Here is a 10594-nt window from a genome sequence, read left to right on the forward strand (position 1 = left end):
ATACTCCTTTGAGCCCCAAGATCACAGCAAAAAGATTAGAGACCAATAGCAATTAACGCAAATGCTTCTCTACATTTGTGGAAACTACAGTAATGGAAGGATGCAAATGTTTTAATGTTACAAATCTTGATCCTCCTCCCAGTCTTCTCCAGTCTTACCTTCATAAATAGGCTTAGAAAATTTCAGTGTATTAGATAAATGGGTTTAATTTCATGATCTCTTAAGGGATTTGGTCTTCCCTATCTATAGATGCCACTAAGTGCCAAACGCATAATGGGTACTTAGTAAACATTTTTTGAAAGAATAAATGAATGTGTCGCACTTAATCGATCAGTGTCCTCTACTATGAGGAACACTTCTAATTTCATATCAATAACCACTGGGCTTAATTTTCACAGGGTTTTTTTTTTAATTTGGAATACCTTGGGGCAAATTCAAATATTAATGTTGAAAATAATTATCAAGTGAGTAAAAAAAAAAGTGAGGTTTATTCCCACCTCCTCCAAAAAACTTTTTATTCAACATGTTTTTATACTTAATTCTTGTTATATCAAACTTCCCCAGGTGGTGCAGAAACACAAAACGGGAATCACTCCAGGGCAGGAGAAGCTTAGAATGAAACTGACTAGATGCCAAAATGAACTCGACCTAGTTACCTTCTCTAAACTAAATGATGGACTGGATGAGCCTAACAGCTTCCATTGAAATTGAGCCTTATTATTTTAGGTGCTTTATCTCATTTGCTCCTGGATGGAAGGATTCTTTCTGTCTCCTCCTCCTCACCGCCACCCCTTTCGCCAACCAATTCATTTAAACTTGATAGCTATTTTACTTACAAGGCCTAACACTAAGAAATCAAACACAGGCCCGAGGCATTAAAATGTATAGAGTTTGTGAAGGGGGCAGGCTGGGGCGGGGCGGGGACTGCAGAGGACATGAAGGAAGTACAACTCCTTAAGATGAGTATGCTCAGGCATTCCACTCACCAAGGGTTCTTGTCTTTCAAACCTGTGGCCCTGGGTGCCCAAAGGGGTGAGCCAGGGGAGCTGCTACAACTCTGACAGGGGACTTAGGGTCCCCCAAAACTCAGGCAAGGGTTGCAGACCCTCCCTGAGCTCCACTCCTGCAGCTCGGCGTTCAGGGCCCCAGATACATGTTTGGATGGATGGATGAATGGATGGATGGATGGATGGAAACCCCTTGGTTTTTTGTCCTGTGTTCCCAGAGGGCCTTGCTGGGGGCTAAGGTCCCCCGGGAGGCTGAGGGACCGTAGGGGGAACCCTTGCCAACCGTGGGGGTTGGGGGAGGTGGGGGGGGGCTGCCTTCCCTGAGACGAGATTCCCACTGGAGGCGGGGAGGGAGGCGAGGGAAAGGTCCAGAGCATGAGAACCACTGACAGCCCTTCCCCTGTCCCTTAGCCAGGGTCCAGACACCCCGGCCCTAGGCCCCTGAGTGCGGCCTTCTGCCTCTACCCTCCCTCACCTGATCACGGAGATGAGCAGCCCCGAGGGGTCTTTGCTTTTGCTGACTGTGGTCCTGTACTTCCCACCAGCTGCTTCTGCCGCCATCTTGGTACGGGGCGGGGGAAAGAGGTGAGAAGGGGGTAGAAGCGGAAAAAGGACGCTCAACCACTGAGCGCGAACCCGTTAGAAATTGTCACCAATCACGTAAGAGCAGGGGCGTTGCTGTACGCCCAAAAATCCAATAGTGAGAGTGAGAAGGCGGGATCAACGGTCTCACTCATCTGTGGCCCGGCGAGCACTTTTTTTTCCGCAAGGCATCTTGGTACTTGTAGTTCTATCGATGAATAGTGAATTTCCGCTGTCAAGCTCCTTTGCCTCTGGCGTGCGCTGGTAGCCTGGGAAAATTAAACCAATGACAGCTTTATAAAGCTCCTGATCATTGTTCTTCATTTATTTTTATTCCCGTCTTAATTTTTTTTCATCGTACTCGAGCTTAGTGTTTTTCACGTGATTTTTAGGTTTTTGTGGAGTTTTAAAAATTATTATCCACTTGTCCGAGGAATTCTCAAAAGGAAAATATCCATAGGGTTCAAAAGTTTTGGTATATCCCTAAACAGTCAGAATCCTGTTTTCTAGAAGTTTGATTTTTGAAAATTTAAGACATTTTAACTCAAGACAATTGTGTCTGAAACCCGAGTGTATAAAATTTAATAAAATGCAAATTTCTCTTTGGGATATTAAAATTATAGTTTTAATTCTGCTTTTTTGTTGTTGTTTAATTTACACATTTGTCTTATGCCAGTGTTCCAGCATCTCCACATAAAGCTAAAAACACATAGATAGTTAGATAAGAGAGGAAGTACAATGTAACTGAGTAGAACTTTGAAACAGCCCTCTCCTCTGTCAGAATGAAGTATAAGAGATTTTAAAAATAATTATAATTAATCTAGTTAGATTTTTATGTATAGTTTTTTTACATTATTTGAAGCTTAATCATTTTAATTAATGAGCTCTCCTAGGTCTCATGCAACAGATTCATTCACTATGGAAGCTTAAAAAAAAAACAAGGAAACAAGTATAAAGGACAGAAAAGTGAGAGAAAAGATGAAGAGGGAGAAGCTGGAAAAAAGATCATGCCAAGAAATGTAAAAGAAACACATAACTGTGAAGATTAAAGAACTTCTGAGAAGAGGTGAAATCAAATTGTTTCAGGCGTCCTAGCGTTATGAATCAGCATTCTCCAAAGACTGCAATTTTTCTTTTAATTGAAGTCCGGCAAGGAACAAAGGCAGCACGCCAAGTAGATGATTCAGTGCGTATTCCACCTTGAATCAATAACTCTAAATTAAAACTTCAACCGATAATGCCTGGGGCTCTTCAGCCTTTGCTTCCCCAAGTTTGCTCACACTGCTCCCTTTCTCATCCCAGAATTCAGGAAGGGCATTAAACTCTTTACTCCTCCTAAACTCTTTCAAACCTAGGAGGCCGAAACCAAGGAGAAGAGGATTCTGGAGTCATCAAAGTCATCAAAGATTAGAGTGGCCTAGAAACTTGTCTTCACTTTCTCCTGGAAACTGGTGGATGGAAGAAGAAGCCAGACTGGGCATTTGGGAATTCCCTGTGAAATAGCAGGTTGGAAAGGGGGGGAGGGGCAAGTGAAAACTTTACTTCAATTAGCAGGGAACAGCAAGCAAAAAGAAGACTTTGGAGGTAGACAGAGGCTCGCCAGAGAAGCCATTGTGTTCTGGACTATAAGTGATTTTTGGTTTGTTTCTATTTTTGTTTTCCAGAGGTCTGGGAGAAGGATTCCATGATTTCACTGTAATAGGAAACTCCCAATGTGGAAACTGTCTCGACCAGCATAAATCCACATCTCCTCAACAATTCTCCATCCTAAAGAGTTGCCTGGTGCACTGAGAGGTTAATTGTGATCTACAATCACTCGATGTCAGAGCATGGACTTGAACCCGGGGCCTCCCAACTCCAAGGCTGGCCCTCTGTCTGTTATGCCTAACAGCAGGCAGTGTGTGATCAATAAATGCGTGTTGAATTTAGAATGAATGCAGGTCCTTGAACCCGAAGCTAAGTCATTTGAGGCGCTTGTGTAGTCAGGGCAGGAACTAGTGCACGTGCAGATTTTGATTTGATGTTGTCTGCTCGATTGTGAACTGGGATGGAGCTGAGTTCTTATTATTACATTTGTAAATACACCCAGTGGGTCTTAAAGTCAGGGGAATATACAATTAAATTAAAATGCTTTGACCTCCTCAGATGAAAAGCTGGAGATAAATCCACAGTATTGATATTCTTATTATTGTAGATAAATGAAGTGTGTAAGTGAAGCCAGCCTAGCAGTTCAGTGGCCTCTTTGGGATCTGTATCAAATTGCTATTTGCTAGGCATCTATCTGGGCTGCGAATGATGGGGGCGGGTATTCTGGAGAAAGGTTCTAGAGCAAGGGTGGGGAACCTGAGGCCTTGAGGCCACCAGTGGCCCTCTAGGTCCTCAAGTGCTACCCTTTGACTGAATCCAAACTTCACAGAAGAAATCCCCTTAATAAAAAGGATTTGTTCTGTAAAACTTAGACACAATCAAAAGGCTTCACCCAAGGATCTAGAAGGCCACAGGTGGCCTCAAGGCAAAGGTTCTCCACCCCATTCTAGGGCCATAAATGACAGACACATAGTTCTGTATTCATGGGTTGCTTGCATATCCTAGGGTAGCATTCCCAGGGTGTTGTTTTTTTTTTTCTTGAGACATAGCTACAAATACAGACTTCAAAATATCAGTGAGAATTCAGCAAACTATACCGGGTCTAGATTATAGACGGGAGAATTGGAAGGGGTGGACATCCTGGTAAGAAAACTCTTTCTTGATGATTTCTTTTTCTAGGTCTCTATATTTTGAGTATTTTTCCTTCCACATTGCCCAGAGATCATAAGTACCTGGTATAACAAGATCTATTAAACACATTGCCCACAGTGGCCCCAAAACAGCACTGATCCACAGAAAGTTAAGGGATGAAAGGCACTTGGACACAAGAGAAAGTATATTATCATCATCCTATTGGCTGTTGGACTTACTGGTCTCGAAGATGTTTTTAGTCATCTTATAGAAGATATACTTACAACCCAACACTTTCACTAAAATGCAAAAGGCAGCTATTTTATCCACGTAGGCAGTAGTCTCCAAAACATTAAATGTAAAATGATGGTAATACATGGTAGAATGCATAATGCATTGGACTTGGAGTAAAGATAATCTGGTTCAAATTCCTTCGAACACGTTCCCAGCTGTGTGATCCTGCATAAGTAATTTTACTTCCCCCTGCCTCTGTGTCTTCATCTGTAAAATGAAGTTTTGGACTCAACGGCCCTTAAGATTCTATCCAGCTCTAAATCTATGACCCTATGAATAGCAGTGGTACTATTTCTATCCGAACTACAGCACAAACAAACAGGAGATAATCTGGTTCAAATTCCTTCGAACACGTTCCCAGCTGTGTGATCCTGCATAAGTAATTTTACTTCCCCCTGCCTCTGTGTCTTCATCTGTAAAATGAAGTTTTGGACTCAACGGCCCTTAAGATTCTATCCAGCTCTAAATCTATGACCCTATGAATAGCAGTGGTACTATTTCTATCCGAACCACAGCACAAACAAACAGGAGAGTGAGATAATAGTCACAAGGGTTGTTGCTATTGTTGTTCAAGTGTGTTCACCTCTTCATCACCCTATTTGGGGTTTTCTTGGCAAAGATACTGGAGTGGTTTCTCATTTCCTTCTCCAGCTCATTTTACAGATGAGGAAACTGAGGCAAACAGAGTTAAGTGACTTGCCCAAGATCATACAGCTAGTAAATGTCTGAGGCCAAATTTGAACTCAGAAAAATGAGTCCTCCTAACACCAGGCCAGCCACTTTATCCACTTTGCCACTTAGCTACCCTAGTAATGAGTAGTAATAATTAATAATAATAACAATAACTCCCTTAAAACTCAACCCATCATCCATGAATTTAAAGCATCTTAAATTAGGATGTATGTTATCAAACTCAAAAAGGTTTCCTGAAACTTCATTCTAAATATGCTCATCTCCTTTTCAAAATAATTTGAAAAAACAATGTCATTTCTGCTATGTTTATGTAGTTTGCATTAAGTGAACCTTCATATTTTACCCGAGATTTTCATCTCTTATTTCACCTCATCTAGGCTTTTGATTTTCCTGAACTGGATGGTGATATGTGGTTATATGACTCTGAACCAAGGGCACTGTTAACAGAGTAGCATGAAACTTGTGGAGTATGAAACTTAACAGCTTGTAATTGTATTATGACATAGTGTTTTCTTCTTTGAGACATAAAGACAAAAATGAAATAATCCCTGTGCCCTCAAGGAGTCAACATTCTATCTAGGAGACAGCAAGTACGAAGATAAGTAGGCAGCCAGCTAGATGGCACAATAGGTAGATCACAGGACTTGAAATCAGGAAAGAGATGAATTCAAATTCTGCCTTGGATACTTACTGCATGGCTTGCCCTTAACCTCTGTTTGCTCAGTTTCCTCATCTGTAAAATGAATATAATAACTCTACCTCCTTGACAATGCTATTATAAGAATCAAATGATCCTTATAATAGCATATGTAAAATGCTATGGGAACCTAAAGTGCTATATGACAACAGCTATCCTTTAAGGTTTGCAAAGCACTTTATAAGTATTGTCTCATTTTAACCTCATAACCTCCCTGACAGATAGGTGTTATGATTATGTTCGTTTTTACAGATGAGTAAACTGAGGCAGGCATAAGCTAAGTGACTTGACCAGGGTCATACAGCTAATAAATGTCCGAGGCAGGATTTGAAGTCATATCTTCCTGCTTCCCAGTTTTGCACTATCAGCTACACCACCTAGTTGGCTCTAGCACATAAATGCTGGCTTTTGTTGTTGTTATAAACATATAAGGAAATATACAAAATAAATATAAGCTCATTTTGAAAGGAAAGGTCCTAGTTGCCTGGATGGTCAAGATAGGCTTCAAGTAGAAAGTGGTACTTGAGCAGGTTGGGGGACCACAATGAGGACCCTGTATGGCCAAGAAGGAGTATTTCCTCAAAGCCAAGAAATGCCAAATGGAAAGCGATAGCCTCTGAAAACAAGCTTCATCTATTTCATAATTTCATATACAGCTAACCCTGTCATGAGTGGCCCGAACCCGGTATAGTAAGAGAACATTCTAACCTAGCTCATCAGGGACTACAACACACTTTTCAGAAAGTTGACATCAAATCCATTTAACTAAGGCACTTTGCGTTCTCATTTCAAGACTGAAAAAACAGTTATCAAATGCTAGGAGAAAAAAAATCAGCAGCTATAATGCATTTACTAAAGAATTACAAAGAAACATTCTTCCACACCCTGCCAAGGAGGGAAAAAATTAACATGAAACAGCAGAGAGTGTTAGAGAAGATTTAAACTAGAATGCATTTTAGGAGCTTTCTTTTTTTCTGTATTACCAAAGCTGAGTCTGGAAAGGATCTAAAGTTTGGAAAAGAAAGAAATGAAGAAGGAAAGCATTGCCCACCTGGGGCATAGCCTAAACAAAAGCAGGGAGGAAGGAACTGGAATTCTACGAACAGGGAACACCAAGTAAGCCAGTTTGGCTAGGGCCTGAGTGTTTGTGAAAGAGAGTAAAATATAAGCAGCCTAGAAAAATAAATTGGAACCCAATTGTAAAGGGCTTCAATGACAGAGGAGTTTGTTTATATTTTATCATAGAGGTATCAGGAGTCATTAAAGTTTCTTGAGGCATGATACAGTCAGATTTGTCCTTTAAGAATAGATATAGAGTTGTTCTTAAAAGTCATTTTGACTATTATAAATTCCCAAATTAATTATAAAGGGCATATGAAGGAAGATGCTATCTGTATCCAGAGAAAGAACTGATAAATAGAAGTATGTATAGAATAGTTTTACATATATATACATATTTGTATCTAATGGTAGCCATCTCTAGGGTGGAGGAAAAAGGAAAAAAAATTTACATAATTATATCATATATTTAAAAAGAATAGCAAGTTGTATATAATAGATGTGCAGTTTCTTGTGCAATTATCTTCTTTAAAAATCATGCTATGTTATAGAAATGCTTGTTTTATTCCATAAATTAAAAATAAAATAAATAAAATTTATTCCATAAATTAAAAAAATAAAATAAATTTTTAAAAAGAATAGATATAGGTACAGATATATGTAGATATATTCTAGATCTAAGAGGCACACACATATATTTGTATGTGTGTGATTGTATATATGTGTAAATATATACATATATGTATGTATATGTATACATATATATACACACACACACATACCCCAACACACCTCTGAGATCCAGAATGTGTCTATATCTATAGTCTCTTAGATCCAGATGTGTATTCACAATTTTCATCTTTCCCACCTTAGTTCTAATACAACTTCTTTTCCTCTTCCATATATTCAAAATCATAAAAATCTTCAGGATAGAAGTGACGAAGAAATTTTTTCATGTTCCTTTACTATGGAAAAGGAATTTTGTTAAAAAAAAATACCTAGCATTAGCATAGCAACCTTCAATTGTTGCCCTGTTATGGGCACTATACTATTCTAGGTAAGATACAAAGGAAATCTAAAAATAGGTGCCAGCAACCTCAAGTTTTGACTGGGAAATGAGACATAAACAAATATTAACAACCTAAATGTCCAACAATGCAGGAATGGTTAAAATGTGGCGCATTAACTTCCTGGGATACTAAGATGCCATGGACCAACAAGGACCTCTGAACTTGTGCATAAATCCCCCAAGGCTACGCTAGGCTTAATGTAGTCTGTGGCTCTATATTCACAAGCCTCTATCAACATGCCTGCTTCTACTAGTGGTCAGAGAACAGAATTAAGTGGTGTTTTGGTTTGGGGTTTTTTTTTTTAAGTACTTAATGAAACAGCATAGTAATACAAGTAGCAATAAAATATTTCCCTAATGAACCTGAACCATGCTCACACACACACGCATCAGTAAAAAAGAACGTATACACATAGGGAGCCTATATGGAAAGATACAGATGGGGAACATGTGACTTCACTGAACAAAGAGTAGTATTACATGATAAGGAGCTCTTCCAGCCTTAACATTCTATAATTCAATTCAACAAACATCTACTAACTCCTTAGTATACAACAGGCACTGGGTAAGGTGCCAAGCACACAAAAACAAAAATTAAAAAGTCCCTTGCCCTCTGGGAATTCACTTTCTTTTGAGGAGAAAAATACCTAGTAGAGAGATAAATGAATGATCACACTTATTCTACTCAGACTACTGAATGTTTCCTCAGTGCTATCTTGTTTTCTACAGACACACACACACACACACACACACACACCCCACATACAGAAACAGACTTTCTTTTGCTCCCCATATCCCTGAACCAAAGCACCATACAGCTTTCTAGAGAAAATGCTCAAAGTCCTTTGGCCCATCACATCAGTCTTTACATTGGATTTATTGCTGAGCTGCACTAGTGAATCTAGTGATCTGGTTTATTGCTGATTTTAATCTTGTTTGTTTTTTTGGCTTCTGAGCCCTACTGCAAAGTACTTAATATACTCTTTGTGGATGGAGACTGTATAAATAAAATGTATTATGTTCCCATTATAACTGCGCTAGATCATCTGCATTATGTGGCACCCATAGGTGTCCTACAGTTTTAATTATTTTCCTCCAAAATCTCTAAATTAATACAATGAATTTAGAGACTCCCCCACCCCTCCAGTGCCAGTAATTGAATACTCCATTATCATAATAAACCATTTCTCCTTGAAAGTGCAAGTTCCCAGGGGGCCTTACTCTGTGCAGTCTGTCTAAATGCAATACTTTTGAAAGGGTAATGTGTGCTGTGCGCTCAGATAATAACACTTTGTTATTTTGCAGCACTTTTCACCTTGAATCTTAAAGTACCTTTTATCTCACAAAGCCTTTCAGCATCCAGAGGAAATAGATGACAAGGGCCAGGTAGTCCTATTGTCTCAGCTTTTCTTCTTCAGCCGTTTTCAGTCGTTGCGACCCTATTTGGGGTTTACTTGGCAAAGATACTGGAGTGGTTCACCGTTTCCTTCTTGAGGTTTTTTTTTTAACAGATGAGGAAACTGAGGCAAACAGGGTTAAATGACTTGCCCAGGGTCACTGCTAGGAAGTGTCTGAGGCCAGATTTGAACTCAGGAAGAGGAGTCTTCCTGACTCCAGGTCCAGCACTCTGTTGGCTGCGTTACCTACCTACCCGTTGTCCCAACTACTAAGAAGCAAATGCAGAATAAGACAGTACCACATTGATTCAACATTGGACCAGGAATTAAAGCTTTTAATTAAAATAGAACCAAAGCTGGAACATAGATTTAAAGGTGGAAGGATCTTGAGGTCCTCTTGTCCATTTATAAATGAATAAACTGAAACTCAAGAAGATTAAGAGACTTGCCCAGGATCACACAGATGGTAAGTGAAAGGCAGTGTGGTGTAGTGGATCTGGTGTTGGACATAAGCTCTCTGAGCCACAAAATCCTTATGTTTTTTAGAAAGGGGTGTGTGTGATAATAATAGCACCCACCTCACAAGGTTGTGGTGAGGCTCAAGTGAGATAATGTATGTAAAATGCTGGGCCTGCAGTTGGGAAGATCCGAGTTCAAATCTGGCCTCAGACACTTATTAGGTGTACGACCTTGGACAAGTCACTTAACCTCTGTCTACTTCAGTTTCCTCAAATGTAAAATGGGGTTGATAATTGCACCTACCTCCCAATGTTGGGGGAAGATCCAATGAAATAATTTTTGTAAAGCCCTTAGCATAGTAGTAGCCATATGCTAGACACTCAAACTACTGACTCCACTTCAACCAGCCCCTCCCTTCCAAACTCAGCGGCCACAATGGAGTCAGGGGAATGCAGCACCTCTCAGACCCCAGTTTTTTCTTCCAGCCCGGTCCCCACAGACATCATGCAAAGGAGCAATCATTGTGAAGATGAAATGAGACAGCTGCCTCTGCAGGTGCGGTGGCCCCAGATACAGATACTGAAGACCTGCAGGAAAAATATCCGGCTACCAAAATCCG

The 10594-nt window shown here is 40.0% G+C and overlaps 1 protein-coding gene across 1 annotated transcript in view; it reads right to left on the reverse strand.

Moving 5' to 3' along the window:
* The window catches only part of EXOC4 (exocyst complex component 4), an 890815-nt gene extending 889188 nt beyond the window's left edge, over positions 1–1627 (reverse strand). Inside the window, exon 1 of the mRNA XM_036759981.1 lies at positions 1483–1627. Within this exon, the coding sequence (XP_036615876.1) occupies positions 1483–1568 (86 nt within the window). The 5' untranslated portion in view covers positions 1569–1627. The remainder of the gene's footprint in view (positions 1–1482) is intronic.
* Positions 1628–10594: the final 8967 nt, after the last annotated feature.

The sequence above is a fragment of the Trichosurus vulpecula genome, chromosome 5, assembly GCF_011100635.1.
Source record: "Trichosurus vulpecula isolate mTriVul1 chromosome 5, mTriVul1.pri, whole genome shotgun sequence".
Taxonomy (NCBI): Eukaryota; Metazoa; Chordata; class Mammalia; order Diprotodontia; family Phalangeridae; genus Trichosurus; species Trichosurus vulpecula.